The 16,434-nt window shown below is 35.6% G+C and overlaps 1 protein-coding gene across 1 annotated transcript in view; it reads right to left on the reverse strand.

Moving 5' to 3' along the window:
• Positions 1 to 10,207: 10,207 nt before the first annotated feature.
• Positions 10,208 to 16,434, reverse strand: part of SPEF2 (sperm flagellar 2) — a 62,762-nt gene continuing 56,535 nt past the window's right edge. The window contains 6 exon segments of the mRNA XM_067315405.1: positions 10,208 to 10,246; positions 10,249 to 10,378; positions 10,499 to 10,655; positions 10,713 to 10,921; positions 11,010 to 11,227; positions 11,330 to 12,522. Of these exon segments, the coding sequence (XP_067171506.1) occupies positions 10,208 to 10,246; positions 10,249 to 10,378; positions 10,499 to 10,655; positions 10,713 to 10,921; positions 11,010 to 11,227; positions 11,330 to 12,522 (1,946 nt within the window).

Genomic DNA, 16,434 nt, shown 5'->3' on the forward strand with positions numbered 1-16,434 from the left:
AGTTATTTTAGTATTACCAAACAAATCCTACCTGATGGAACTGTAGAGCTTTATATGTATATACAAGCTAGTACACAATAAGAAAGTGAACCAACATTCATCCAAATTATGATTAAGAAACCAAGTAAGTGAAAATTTATTGAGCAGAATCAGGAGAATTTTGCTAAAAGAAAAAAAATATATTTTTAATACTTTTTCATGAAACCTGTTTCCTGAAAAACTTTGCTGAACTATGCAATGCAAAAGTTTAAATAGAAGCTTTCTTTCAAGGAAAGAATGGTTCAAGGAATTTCATAATTTTCCATGTATCCAAAGTCTGAAAAACAATCTTCATTTGCAAAAGTCTTTAGTGGAATAATGCTGGAGACATTTAATCAAAGTAGAGGTGGCAAAACCAAGTGAAATAATTGCTTCTGTTTGGGGCACTTTTTGTCTCATATAGTGTCAAATAAATTAACAGTAGTCAAACTGATCACAGAATAGTTTCTTTAGAACAGGGAGGATTTTCATTAGCAATAAATTTCTGGGGAAAGTAAGAAATGGAACTAAAATGTAAGCCTAAGTAGCCTGATTTTTGTTACTAATATATATGGATAAGATAGATATTAGGCCCTGTCCTCAGCTTCCTAAAGAAAATTTTCACCAGAAACGTTCTTCAAAAAGTGAAACATTTAAAATCCAGGCTGAGTTTCTGAATGTGAACAAATCCCACAATACATCATTCAACTCAAAGAGACTATCAGAAGAATATGTTTGAAAAGAGAAAAGCATTATAACCTGTGTATAGTCTTCCCGTGTAACAAAGCCTGATCCAGTTTCATCAACAGACTTGAAGCTATGTAGAGTTTTGAGAAGCTGCGTCACAGATGGCACTGGCCAAGGCTGCGCTGCTGCTAGCAAGAATCTGTGCCAGTCAATCAGTTCTGAGTTCGCTGCTAAGGCAGTTGCCAGATTTTGTAACTATAAAAATAAAATAGTAAATGTTGTCAAATGCACATGGGTAAATATACACTTTCTACATAATATGTAACCTTAAACCTTTTTTCCAGTTTAAGATGTACAGGTTTCTGCTGTGAGGTTCCAAAGGTGCATAACGAACTGGGAGTTCTTCCTGTTTCTTCCTTGTCTGCACAGTGCAGTTACACTGATGAAGAATTAAATTTATGAAATTTACAGCTTACAGTGAATTTACAGTTCTCTCCAATGCTAGCACAAGCTCAGTTCTACATAGTAAATGAGGGCCTTTATATGGCAAAACCACTGATCTTTTTCTCAGTGCCCTCAAATGCTTGTGCCCCATGTCATCTTGACAGAAGCATCTGCAGTCCATCCAAAAACCTTGAAACACTGCTTCCCTCAACACAAACACAAAAAATAACAATCCTCTTACCTCTTCCCTTTTACCCAGTAGACATAAAAGCCCTTTACTTCCAGCAAGCTGAGTCCTGAGAGAGGGCAAGCTCGTTACAAATCAAGGTCAGGACTCTGCTCTCATTGAAAATGCATGGCGATCTCTGCACCAGTAAATAAAGCAGGCCAGAGACCATCTCTGAGGCCACCTGGCAGGTACAGCCAGTATCCACCTAAATGAATACCCTTACTGCCTAACCAGCATGGCTCTATCCAAATTGCCTATGAGGTACAGTCCTTAACACAGGCTGCCGCCTGCATCGCGCTCAGACATTGTCTAGGAGAATACTGTGACCCGAACAGACAGTTCAGCAGTGCGGGGCCCGTGCCTTGGCCCCAATTTGCTTTTACAGGTGTACACCACCATGTGGCTTCTCTCTGCTCCCACATTACTTTCAGTGAACAAAAGCAGGTAATAGAAAAGCTGCTTTGCAGCTTGTTATGCGTGTCCTTTTACCACTGAGGACGTAGTATGTGGAGATCAGAGTGGGGTATGAGGACACAAATGGGGGAATATAGGTAAGATCTCCTGATACACTGTTGGGCATAGAGGGGACAAAACTGGCACAGGTCACTTCTGAGCTATTGGTAGGTAGGGTAGGTAGGGTGAATGCCTACTAGGTACCTCTATACTATCTTCTGTTCCACATCTCGATTTCCTTGTCAAGGTTTTTGTTTGGTTTGCTCCAGACTGGAGTTCCAGAATGAAGCAAGGTGTTTACAGGGATTACGGCCTGCGGCATCACAGAAATGCCACTACTCCAAAATGTTGCAGATGCCATCTGCCCTAACACTGGCATGTCCAGTACTGCTTACTGCAATATGCAAATTTATTTGAAATTCTACCAAGCCACAAGTGAAAAGATGAAATGGTGACCACAGCTTGGAAGATAATTTATTGTCTTAGCTCATGCTGTGTTCATTTTCTTTTGTCTGCAAGTTCTTGCTTTCACTATAATTTTTAAAGTCTCCTTTTAAAATGATACTTTTAAGGAAATTCATTTTAAGGAAATCCTGTTGTTAAAGTAAAAATAGTACCTTTAAGCACTAAAGGTTCTTAAAGAATAACGAACATGGGATACATGCACATGTGCTCTATTAACAAATTGAATGAATCATATTTTTCCCCACATAATTTATCTCCTCTGCTAAAATTATATATTTATATACTGATTATGACAGCTGTGGCTAGGTCTTTCTAAATTCAGCTGAAATACATTACTCAGCAACTTTAAAATTGCTTGCTCATGAAATTCATTTGGGAGAAGAATATTTGAATAAAGCTCTTTGCATCATGTAAATTCCAATTAAAATCTTAATATGAACCATGGCTAACTGTCAGAAAGAATTATCAAAATATGCCAAAACTACTAAACTTTTTCATACCATAGTTGCTTACCAGCAACATCTGAAAGTAAAATTAGTCAGAGAATTCAGTGACGGAAGGCTCAGAAATATTAAATTAAATTTTTTCATGTTCCTAAATCTGAAAATCTTGGACAAATAAGTCTAATGTCATACAGCTCCTGTTTTTATTCACATATCCTGGAACAAAGAACATGAACAGTCTTATTTCAAGTCCTGGAAGTGAATTTTCAATGGTGTCTGAGGAGCTGATATAATTTGAAAATCATAAATAAACATAGTGCAGACAGAAGCATTTAATTCCTGGTACGGTTGCTTCCAGAATCTTTCTCTAGTGAAACTGAAGAACTGTAACAAAAACTGATAATGCTGTGTAATCTTTATTCTCTTGGCTTCCTTGTGGTAAGGACAAGGCTGCATTTCTTGCACATACTGATACGTGAATTGAAATGTAAAAAAGGTGTTAACTTACATCTGAAAGTGTTAAGTTCATCCACTCATCAGGAAGGTAATCTGTTCCAAGATCCAAAGTAATCAAGTCCATCACAACATCAATAAATACATTCTTTAGTATAAAACCTAGTGAAAAAAAAGTCAACATAAAAAAATGTATTTCCAATTTTAAAATAGACTTCTTGTGTTAATGAAAATCTTTTTATTGTAATGGCCATATGGGAAAGTGGTTTGTATTGCCATTAAGCACTATTGATGGTGGTAATATCTTTCATGCCAAAATTCAAATTTTTTCTCATTTAAAATAAATCATGTGGGGCCAGTTTAATTGCAAAATGTCCAATATTCTGATAAACTGCAATTATTTTGATACTTACCCTGATCTGTATTGTGATCACTAATCCATCTCCACACGGTCTACACTGGTTGTTAGTGAGTACTTCACAAATAGCAAACGCACACATATTCTGTGTATCAGAATGTTATCACAGCTACCAACCTGCTCTTTCACTGTGCTCTATTTTAGATTAACCATAAATCTATAGCTACCCTTGAAAGCAAGTGCATGTTAAAGAATAGAATGGTAGATACAGAACAGTATCTGTTAAACTTTCAAATAAAGTTGAATTGCTTCATATAATTTTGCTTGTGGAAGTTAATGATGAATATCCCCATTAATTGTATTTTAAATAAATCAGAAAATAAAAATAAGTTTATGCATATATGACTACATGTGTGTATTGATGACAAAACTGATTTCTTTTTTAAAAGAGGAATGAATTTGTTTCTATGCAAATAGAAAATTCAAACTTCATGTACAGTGTTAAAACATAAAATGATGCATGCTGAAATATGTAAGACTGAGTCTGTCCATTCAGACATGGACTTTGCCAGCCCAGTGAGGATTCTCTGTAAAATGGAATCTTTCCAATAGAGATAAGAATATTAGGATAATTTTTTTGTTATTACAGCCAAAGTTCTTGGGCCTTAAAAAAGGAGCAGTTATGCACATTCTGTATCTCTGACAAACTTTTTTTATTTGAAGTGGAACAAGTGAGGTTTTTTAAATTTGTGAAGAAGGATTTCAATGGTAGGAATATTAAGAATGTGCTTGAATCTTAATTTCATAATGTAAGTATTCAAAATACAGTTCCCATTTGAATTTGTAGGTCTACAATCCCTGCTGTTTGTATCCAAGTGGGAAAACCAGGAATAATGCCCTGAGCACCTCTTAATATCACAGAAAAACCCTGGGACTGGTGACAGGCCCTTCGTTTATATAAAAGTTTGGAGGGAAGAGAAAAAATAGGTTTGGGAAGCTTAAAGTTTGTTGGGACAGGAAGAAGTAAGGGACAAAAGACCTGCACTTGAAGCCTTATATGTCCTACCATAAATTTCAGCATGAAAGCAAAAGCTGAAAATAAATATTGGGAGAATGGCAGACTGAAAATGATGCTCTGATACCACTGCCTGAAGGATTTTGAGTTATACATTTGAGGAAGAATACCTTTTAAAAATCATGTGGGGTAGGCTGTTTACTGAAGCACTTTGGATTGCTGATTTAATAATTTTAAGGTATCCAGAAATGTGTTTTTTAATGAAGACTTCAAGCCCCAGGAATCAGATGATTTCTGTAAGGCACAATAAAGCCTACACCACAGAAGTATCATTACCAGGAGACTTCATAGAAGACTCAATAAACCAGGTAACTTTAATGCCTCATTGTTTTTACTGGTTCTTGGAGAGAAAGGCTATAGTCCACTAAGGAGGCAGTAAAAAGTTTATATTGAAATGACAGAACAAGTTTTTGCATCTTATTTGCAGCCTCAAATTGTCTAGTGCTTTACCATGGAAAGTACAGCTATCATAATTTTTATTTCAGATTTTAATAATCATTTCTTAGGCTGTCTAAGAACTTTAAATAACTTGTTCGCAATGCTAATTAATACAATTTCCCTCTCCAGCTCTGATCCCTACTACTGGAAAACCGCTAATTTTTTTCACTCACATTATGTTATTGTCACATTATGTTATATGATATTACTGTTCACTTCCTACTATGGTTTCCCCACATGACCATAAATATTTAGTTCCTGGATTTCCAGTCATTTTCTAGCTTCCTAAAACCTAACTATATTTTGTTTCTATGCACAAAACTCCAAAAGAATACTTATCTCCTTGTGTCACTTTTCATGAGGCTATATGACCTCAGAAACATAACTAGGAAGTTTTTGAGGGGAAAGGAAATTAAAGAACTCTAATAAGAGGTAAGGTCTGAAATGGGATTAAAGGATTGGAGATTAAACCTTTAATCACCATTTCTAGAACTTTGATTGGATTGTAGAACATGCTGGCACATAGCTTCTAGGTAAGTTTGACCCTAGTTGATTGGAAGTAATGGTAAACAGATGAATTATTGTGAGATATTTAAGCTCTCTCAGCTGCTTCGCAGTGCCTACTCATGTTTCTTACTCTGTGGTAAGTGTGAGGAAGCTCTTCTCTCTTTCATTTATAGCCAAGCTACTTTCTATCTATTAATTATAGAATTGCTGATGTGCTGTGGGGCCACTTCCTAAATTACCCCTGCATCCTGGAACCTCTGACTTCTGGGATGATTTTCAAGCATCTTTAAAAAAAGTATAATAGCTCAAAGACTTCAAATATAGTGTGACCTACTTCCTTCTCATTACATATCTAGGGGGAATGAGGAATGTTCAGAGGGAGAGAGGAAATCTCTCATAAGGATATCAAAAAGAGATATCAAAGAACTATTTTTAACATTTTTAGATATTTTGTCTAGTGTTTTTATTTATACTATAGAGCATGGACTGTTTTTGAATGTCACATCATATTGCAAGACGTGATTGCAAAGGTGATCAATTTTCTTTAGGGGATGCCAACACCACAGAACTGCTTTGTAATCATGGTGAGATGCTGTGAGTGGGCAGCTGCTGAGACAGTGCTGAGGAAAGAACGCTGGTGTCTGTGAATGGGGCTCTGCAAGTGGTAGGAGGAAATGATATCCTCTGGGGAAGAATGGGAAGAAAATTTACATTCTTCCCATTCTGATTTGTCCTTCTAACAAGACTGGTTTCCAGCCAGGAAATGAAGAATATCAGAAGAAGCAATAGGAAGAAACAACAGCAAGAAGAAAGAGCGATTAAAAGTTAGAAGTAAATATTTGAGATACCTAAATATAAATGTCAGGAATATTAGGGAGAAACAGAAAAACTTATTGGATATCCAAGAGCATGTATACTACCTTGAATTTTGAAATAAAATAAGGAAGAGATTTGTTGAATATCTAAGTGAAATTAGAAGGGGGAAATAAAACAGAGGCAGTGCCCTGGCATGGCCATCCTCTGATTCAGGAGGTAAGGCATAAGGAATAAAAGTATAGAGAAAACATCTAACTGGGGAGTCAAACATTTTAGAAACGTAATATAAGGGAGAAAGGTGTTTAGGACAACCAGCACTTACTGAATGATACTATATTTTAAGCATAATTTCACAGTCATCCTCAACACCTTTCTCATACACTGCATTATAAGCAAAACAGCAAGCTGTGCCATACAAAGGAGAAACTAGAAATGAAGCGACCATGATAGTCACAGACAGCTCTTTAATAGCTGAAAATAAATGAGCAGATGTATTCAAAAATGTAAACATGAATTATTTTGCATGACTCCCCTAACTCTGTGGAGCCCAAATACAGATGGAGAAAACTGCTAAGATGCCCATTCTAATTATTGCTCAAGGTATTAGTAATACATACATTTTATGCAATTCACAATTTCTAGAGCAGTAACAACTTGCTAGAAAGATCGCATGACACTTATATTGGGTATGCCATTTGGAACAAGTGCTATTTCCCAGTTTTAAGTGGGGTCTTTATGTCACAGGATTAAGTTAAATTACTTTCTGAACCATTAGCAATTATTATTCAGACTTTTGATACTTCTCTACCTGACACTTTCTATGCAAGCTATGGAAATTTAGTCCAAATGAAATTATTATACATTGGAAGTACAACTGGTTAAAATAATCTACTTGAATAGTAGTTATCAACATGGGAGCACATTTCAGGAAAGTCCCACTGTCTAGAGTCTGCTTCTGGTTAATATTTTGTTACATGACCTAGGTGACTGAACAGAGAATGAACTTATTAAACATGTAGATATCTGTATAACTGGAAAGGATAGCAAGCATTTTGGAGGAAGAATCAAAATTCAGACATATTTTGAAAAATTAGATGATCAAAATCATTAAGCAAATGTCACGGGAGATACGCTTTGAGAAATAGAATGCACAAATTAATATGCTTATTATATTGCAGATAAGAACAATCTGGAGAGGACTTCAAGCACATTAGAGAACAGGATTAGAATTCAAAATGAACTTTACAAATTGGAGATATAGCCTGAGATAAACAGGACACTAGTCAATAAGAATAAATGTGAAGTACTACATGGAGCTAACATAATAATGAACTGTATCAGGAACCTGCCCCGTGTCAGGGCAGGAACCTCACTGCCAAGGTAACAGTTCTGTAGAAAAGGCTCTAGGGATTACAGATGCTCACAAGCTAAAAGGAGTAAACAGTATCACCAGAAAGTACATGGGAAGATGCTGGAAACAATCCGTCCATTTTTCTCAGCTCTGTTAAGGCTTCTGCTGGAGTGCAGTTTTGGAACCTGCAGATCAAGAGGAATGTATGCAAACTAAAGAGGACCCAGGGGAGAGCAGCAAGAATCGTCACAGGGTTAGAAAACATGGCCTGAGAGGAAAGGTTGAAGGAATTATGCTAATTTTATCTATATAAGGAAGACTGAGAGAAAACATAGCAATAGTTTTCCAGTTAAAACAAAATGTTACAAAAAGAATGATCATAATTACTCTCAATAGCCTTATAATCAGAAGGACAATAAAGCACTAGGGAAAAAAAATAAATCTAGAGTGGAATATTTTACAAGCTTATAAAAAAGAGGGACAAACATTAGCTATAGATGGTATGACTAAACTTGATCCCATTTCACTGCAGGGCTTAGACAAGTCCTTGATGTCCCTTTCCAATTATTTTTTATGACACTAAGATTTCTCTGGTATTTTGCCAAAAGCAACGTATCCAGCATCCTCAGTCCTAACAGTACAAAAATATGATGCTGCCCCAGAGAGTCATGGAAGTGACTTCAGTATTATTAGGTTCGATATGCTTTTGTTTGTTTTTTGTCTTCTGCTATTGGACTTTCTGGTACATGTTTCCATATACTTTTTCTAATCTCATCACAGCTGGAATCTTCCCATTTGAAAATCTCAAAGGGAAATATTGACTATTATGAGACTCGGGAGAAAATCTTTAGAATCAGCAATGCTAATCTAATAAGGCATCCTCTATAATACATATCCTGTTGCTTATTAGCTAAAGTACAACTAAACATTTTTGTTATCTGAGAAATCACAAATACAGATATTTCAAAGATGTATATTTTATAATCTACCATCTAATGCTCAATACTGATTTTATGTTCTGATCCCAACAAATTACCTGACTGGACTAACACCCCTTAATGAAGCATTCATTCAAAACCGATTCTATTTCTGGCATAGGCAACTATTTAGACCTAGAAGTAGCATGAATTATATAAGATACATATGATAAAGATATATATAACATACCTTCTACAATTACTAGACATGTCATGTCTTATACTGAAAGTACAGAGCTGATCTTGATTTAGAAAAGGGTTGATTTAAGGTGAATGACCTCAAATTCCTTTCTCCCTAATTATGTCCAGTTCATCTTCATGTTGAAAGGACTAAGAAGTATCATTAGGGATTTTGCTTTAGTTTTCTTTTCATAGAAATCATTGCCTTTGCTTGATGGTAGAAATACACTCTCTTGGTGTGCTTTTTCTTGATTGGAAATTAAAAAGTAGAAGGTTGCATTTAGAACATTTAGAAAGTAGAAAGTGGCAAATTATGAAATCAGAAACTTCTCTGAAATTCTTATTCTCAACTTCCATGATAAGAATAAAGATACAGCATTGTATTTCCTTTACAGGGAAAAATGATGGTTCAAGCTGTGAAGTATATTAGTCATATCCTGGCTACAAGAGTATTTGCTGTGGGAAGACTGGCTTGAGCACTTAGTAATCAGCAATAGAAAATGGCTCTGTTCTGCCTCTGTATGAAAGTCTTGTGAAGGACAAGTCTGACAAAAATCTGTAAAAGGTTATGTTAAACCTTACCCACAACAGAATAAAAAGTAGCAAGGCATACAAATATAGAGAGAAGCCATGACCCCAAATTCATAGGCTACAGAGGTCAAGCAATCATTTGACAGAAATAATGCACTGATTTTCTACCCATTTATCAAAAATAAAATCAGGGTTTTCAGATTCAATGAAAGATTGAGACTAAGATAACAGTTAGCTCCAGTGGATACAATGTATTATGTCTCAGGTAAGAGCAATAAACAATCAGAAGTTATGAGTCATCCCTCTGTCGAAGTGCCAGCAAGGTCACAATGTACTCCATTATTTTTGTTCATTGTCTTCAGATTTGTGTCTTTTGGAGTAATTGGGTATATAAGAGCAAATGTAAACAGCTAATGGAGATTCAGCAGTGAATATGCACCCAAAAAAGCCATCTTTTAAAACTGCAACATTATAAAATAAATACAAATTTTACTCTCACTTATCTTGCAAGACATTCTTTTAAAATATACATATATGTTACAAGAATGATTGTTAAGTAAAAACTAAGAATTTTCATCTAATCACTTCCACAGTGACTCTCCAAATCAAACTCAGAGGAGCAATCTGATTTTCCATTTATTGTCATATCATCTGCCTGTAGTCTTCTATTTCTCTGCCAAGTAGTATTCCACAGATGAATAGCTTTTTTGGGGTCAAACTTTTTGATATCCGGAGAGTTCATCTGAATTATCATAAGATCTGTCACACTTTCAGACATTAGTTTAGAGTGAAGATGCATCATGGTGAATTTCATTTGACTGAAGCCTCGCTCCGTTTCAGCTGAACTTGCAGGCAGCGTTAGGATCAAATCTACCAATCTCAGGATGTTGGGATACTTCTTTGAATAATCTGAATTCACTGAATCCCATGTCAAGGTCCGGATGTTCTGAAATCTAAAAAGCACAGTAAAAAATATTTTTATGTATCACTATATACATTTCCATAATCCTTTTCAGTATGCTCTAGATACTTCTAAATTGTTAAAACAGACACAAATGCAGTATCCTTATTACCTGTTATATAGCTCTAATTTCAACATGCTCCACTCAGTTTCAACTTCACCGATTTTCACAGAGGCAGCTTCTAGTATGACTTCATAATGTTTAGTCAAGACAGACACTTCCTTTTCACCAAATTCTATAACAGAGACAAAAGAAAAGTATTTTTATTCTTTAAAAAAATTTATAACATGCACTTCTTGAAATAGCCACTATCATAGTTCTATACCTTGTTTAATTTTGTCAGGCCATAGTTTAAAACTTCCAATAGTAGTTGCTCTCAAAACATCTTGACTTGCATCGCAAAAACACTCACTCAACCTCTTCATCAAATTACTTAGTACTTTAGTTCGTACTGATAAAATATTTCCATTCCCAACAAGCTGGTAACCATGAAAGTGCGGAATAGTCTCCATCAAGCGTTCCTTCGGACCAGCTCTGAAAGATAAAGAATGCAAAACAATATATAAAACTCTTTTGCTATATTCTAACTTAGATCATGGCTCAGTTGTTAGAAATGACAGACCTTGTTTGATACATGTGGAGTGTTTCCAGCGTTGACTGCACAGTTGCAAATATATCTGCAATGGAAGAGTTGTGATCCAGAGCAACACGTAACAGAATGTTGAGGACATTAATGACATCCAACAAGAAGTGAGAGAACTTGACTATCTCCATTTTCAGAAGGACCCGTAAAAGGCCTTTGACTTTTTGCTGATTTGAGGCTCTTGAATCTCTTTCAATCTGGAAATCAATGAGGAAAAAGAATGTGCCAAGTGTGTGGACCAAAATTAGCCATAGCGATTAATTTTTCCTAATGGTACATCCAATTTTTAAATCGATTACCTTACTCAGATGTAGAACAATTGCAGGATAACCTTTAAGGAGAATTTGGAGAGCTGTTTGTAGACGAGCAAGCCATTGGGAGCCTCCAATGCGAGAAGGAATAGCTGGGCGTAAATTAATGGCTTCATATGTGGCTTTGAGATTGTTCTTATTTAGAGGTGAGTTATGATAAAAATAATACATATTTTTCAACACACTGCTTAAGATATTATATAGCCGAATATTTTTCAGTGCTCCTTTGTAAGCCAGTTTAAGACGGTGAGCAAAACAATATACTGATTGTACACAAGGCTGAATTTCCCTCAGAAGTTTAGCTACGCCATTGTTTTCTCCTACCATGACATCTGTCCCATCACTTCCAAACCCAACTAATTTTCTTGACCAGTCTTGGCTTGCCAGATTGAGCTGAAGATTTATTTGTAATGTTTCCTCAATTGCATTTTTTATGCTTGAAGCATCGGTTTTGTGAACAGGTTGAACCCCAACAATCTGGCAATGGACTCTTCCTTCATTTGCAAAACGTACATAGACAACGGCAGCTGCTTTGAATATACTGTCTGTGACACCATCACTAATGAGAGAGAAGAATTTACATTTCTCCAATTTCTCTTTTAAAGCCCTTCTTTCTACTTCAGCAATAAAATGTATAAACATTCTTGCTGACTTGTCATTTCTAAATACAGAACCAATATCCACTCCTTTCATATCATCTAGTTTGCACATCCAGTCAAGGTCTGTAAAGGGACGTCCAGATTTAGCGATAGCATGGCATGTTCTAAAAATATTTTCTACTCTTCCTAATGTTATGGCATTCATACTCTTCAACATCTGCTCAGCAGAAGCTATATCTGGCGCAGCAGTACTGGCAGCTTCCATGCAGTTAGCCCAGGCATGAGCTTCACTACTCTGGTGTATATTTATAAATTCAAGCTTGAAGTCATCAGTGCCAGAATAAAAATTATGTACGTTTTCCCCCAAATCCACATTATGCTTACGACACAATGCACAGAACATTATCCCCCTTTCATTGTCATATTTTAACCAGGAGTATTTTGTTAGCCATATTTTTGAAAACTGGAGGTTCTTCTTTGTTCTCTGGGGTTCCAGATCTTTCTTGTCTTTCCCTTGGTCACCAACTTCTTTCTTGCTAGAAGAATTACTCTTGCCTTTAAATTGCTTCAGTGCTCTTATAGCTATAATTTAAAAAGAAACAACTAAATATAAAATAGTTTTTATTTCCTAAAATACCAATTTTATTTTCCTTTTTTCTTCCACATTTTTTGGTTAATTTAGGACTAAACCGTGACTTGGAATAAACAACCGTAAAAGGGAACAAGGAAAACTGAAATCTCCTCTTTCATCACTTGAAGGCTGCCCGGGACCCATGTAGGAAATGCTCAATTTTAACTCCAAGTTCCTTTTGACTACCAGAGGTTTGTCAGAATCTGCAACCAGTGAAATATAGAAGTATCCAATATCATTTTGTGAAACAGAGAAAAACTGAGCCAGGAAACAGAATTCAGAATGGTCTTTCAGGCAGAATGTCTCCAGAAGATACTGCTGAGGTCATGAACCTTTTGTGATGCCCATTGTACCCAACATTAACAGAAAAGCTTACTTTGAGCAAGTGCACAAATACATAAAAAGTACCTGTCTCAGAATGAATAAGATGTTCTATAGTATACTTAGCTGACCTGATCTTCTTAAAATATATTTATCTGCAGAATGATTTCATTACTGCTTTGAGAAAAGCTGTATAAGCTTCACATTTTGTTCTCAAAATGGAGACATTTTCAGAATGTTGAGGTTGTTCTCTCAGATTGTTCTCAAGATGGTCATTCTCATATTTTGTAGGAGAAAATGCCATAAACTGACATTTTTGAAAATTCTATCTCTAGAACTCATGAATCTACTCCTTTTGGTGGACAATTTAATGATTCCTTTAGTGCACAGTTTGCATAATTTCATGGCTTTGAAAAGAAAGCACCCAAATAGCTAAGACAAATTCCATGCAAAACTGAGGCAATAAACCTTGAAATCTATTCTTTGGGAAACAGTAGAACTAAAGCATTAAGGAAGTGACCTATGAGCAATCTATCTTCCCACCCTCATTGTTGTGATATGTACCTCAAGAGGCAAAATCAACAATTAGATTAAGCTAATCATAGGAAGTAATGTTGTTTCTGGTACTTTCAAAGCTCTTAGGCAAAAGACTCCTTGTACCCAATTCTTTTCTATTTTAGAAGCAGGTGCAAATTTTCATATATATGTTAATATATATATATAAATATATATTTATATATATATATGAATTATAAAATTTGTGAGAGCTGTTTGTTCCCATTGTAATCTAAATGACAGTTTGTCTATTCCATTCTATTCTGAGCATCATGAAAGGCTATTAAAAATATTAAAAATGTTAAGAACATGTAGTTCAGATATTATCAGTGTTATTCCATTATCAGTGATTCATTTAAAGAGCTGTTGATACCTCATGAAAGAGTAAAAAAAACATTCTGCTTTGAGCTAGCAGCTGTGGTCCACATGGAGAGCAAAAACTGGACCTCCACAGATGCAGTTTCTGAAATGTGCCTAAGTAGCACATCCAGGACGAAAAAGAGAGAAGGAGAAGCATTCTTAACACACAGTAAAGATCAAAAACCTTTCCTAACAGTAGGCAGCTGTAAAAACTCAAACATCGGTGAAAAAAAGAGGATTAGAGGATCTGCAACTGCAGAAGTGAGAGGGTAGAAGGGGCAAAATGGTTGTAACACCCCTATAGTGCCTACTGCTTTGTGAGGTGTATGGGAACCAGTGGAAATCTGCTGCTGACGAGATGAGAAAGGAATAGGGACACAAGTAGGTGCCAGACTTTCTGTCAACACCTACTGACCACTGTCAGGGACTAGAATCCCCGTGAGGTGAAACTTCAATTTTACTAACACTTTTCAAATTCAAATTTGTTTAAAACACAAGGGTTAGAACACTTGGAAAATGTTTGGGACATCATGTGTTTACAAGTCATCAGTTGTATATGTCTTCAGAAAGATAGCATATTCCACAGCATATTAGAGCAGTAAATGTATAGTTAAGAAGCACAAATCATCAGATCAAATCTATAATCCATTTAAACTATGATGACCTCTCTGAACCAGGTTTCAGTCATTAAAAAGCCTCCCTCAAGTAAATTCTTACCATGCTTACCTAAGGAAATGAAGGTTATGCAATCACATTGCTTAAATATCTGTACATCAATTTGTCTGTCCGCCAGTTCCCCCCCACAGATAATTTTAGAATCCAACAACCAGTTTCAACCAAATTTTTCAGCAGGGTAGAGATGTGAAGTTCCTATAAATTTCTTTCAAATCTGTTCCAGCTTTTATCCACTCTGTTTGTGACCAAGAAGCAGTAGTCAGCATACACTCAGTTCCAGACCACACACAGCTTACAATGCATCTCGGCCCTAGCTGCGCAAGCAGAAAATGTAGGTAAGAGAACATGGCAGAAAGACAACAGCTTTATGAAATGAGGCTAAGGGACATAGAAAGGAACAGGAGATGTACTAGCAGGAGGAATTTGGGAACAAGGAAATGGGCTGGATTTATTGCAGTGGTACTCTGGAAAGAACACAGAATACAAAAGGAAGACAGCCTTCACTGCTTATGAAGCAACTTGTTTTTCACATAAAAGTTTGTCATCAATGAAGACAAAGGGAAAAATAATGTAAAAAAGACTACATAAGGTAGAACTGTTTTTCATTACAATCTTTCAAAGTATCATTCAGTATACAAAAGGTGACATTCACAAATATTTACATATGTTTCAATAAGCAGTGCAGCAACATAATAAACATAACATGCAAAAAATTAATTGAAGAAATAAAGATTATGACAAAAACTAAAACTGAAAAATAAACTATCATAAAAGAAAATTAAGAACAATAGCAATATAATTTTACACTAGATGTGCACCCTGTGAACCAGGGCAGTGGCACTTTAAAGGGACAGAAGGAATAACAAGCAATCATGTGGCCTCAAATACAAGACATAGATATGATATAAAGGAGTCTATTTTCCAAAGATTCTCAGTAAACAGCAGTAAAATATTTTGATTTTAAATTTCAGTTTGACGCTGCATGAAAACATTTGCCCAAACCGCAGGAGACTGTAGGAAAGGGAGAGATTATAAATGTATACAAGCAACAAAATATGAAGAGACTGTAAATCTAGACTAGCAATGAGTATTATGTTAATATTTTGTTCCCTTTCCATCAAATTTCACTATAATATTTGAACATATTCCTGTTCCCCTTCATTTTCACTGAGAAAAGAATTTCCATAGCAGTTTCTAACTAGATGTTTGTATGAAAGATCTACACAAGTTACACACCAGAATCTGTGGCAATACTGTAATGGATGAATGAGTGAAATAAACCCTTCAGCTAGATAGTCTAAAAGCTAGTCATCTGGGATACTTCTGTCACTAGGGAAAAGACAGGCATCTCAAGAATATGATTCATTCCCTCTAATTATTGAGATAAATCATCCCCTGCAGGTGAATCTCACTGTAAATATTTACTTCATTTCTTCATTAAGGACTACTACCGATTCTGAGGTGTTACATGCACAGTCTTTACTGATTACCAAGAGCTGGGATTTTAAATTTAGAATCACAAAGAGTAAGATATGCCTGATTCTGCACAAATGCAATGAGGGGAAAGGAGAGGTCCTTTGTCACGCTGCTTGGGATCTTAATGCTTGTATATATATATGTATTCAAACGCACAGATGCATATACAAGCATGTTAAAGATGTTTCATAAAAGTAATTAAATGCAAAGGTTTTTGAGCAGTATAGAAAGAAAAACAGGCATGGGGTTCTGAAATTAAATAACGTACATGATTTAGCAAGACACCCTACAGCACAGGTAAGTGAAAATACTAGTCAGTAGAATTACCATATTTGCCATTATCTGTAGGGAGAGGTACTATATTTATCCTGGGCTTTTGAGCCCAAAGGTTTAGGCATTTTCTATCTATATAATTTGTTTAGTAGAAGATACTTCTTTGATCTATAAATGTAGCTTTTCTTATTTTCAAGTTTTGA

This window comes from Apteryx mantelli, chromosome Z (genome assembly GCF_036417845.1).
Source record: "Apteryx mantelli isolate bAptMan1 chromosome Z, bAptMan1.hap1, whole genome shotgun sequence".
Lineage (NCBI taxonomy): Eukaryota > Metazoa > Chordata > Aves > Apterygiformes > Apterygidae > Apteryx > Apteryx mantelli.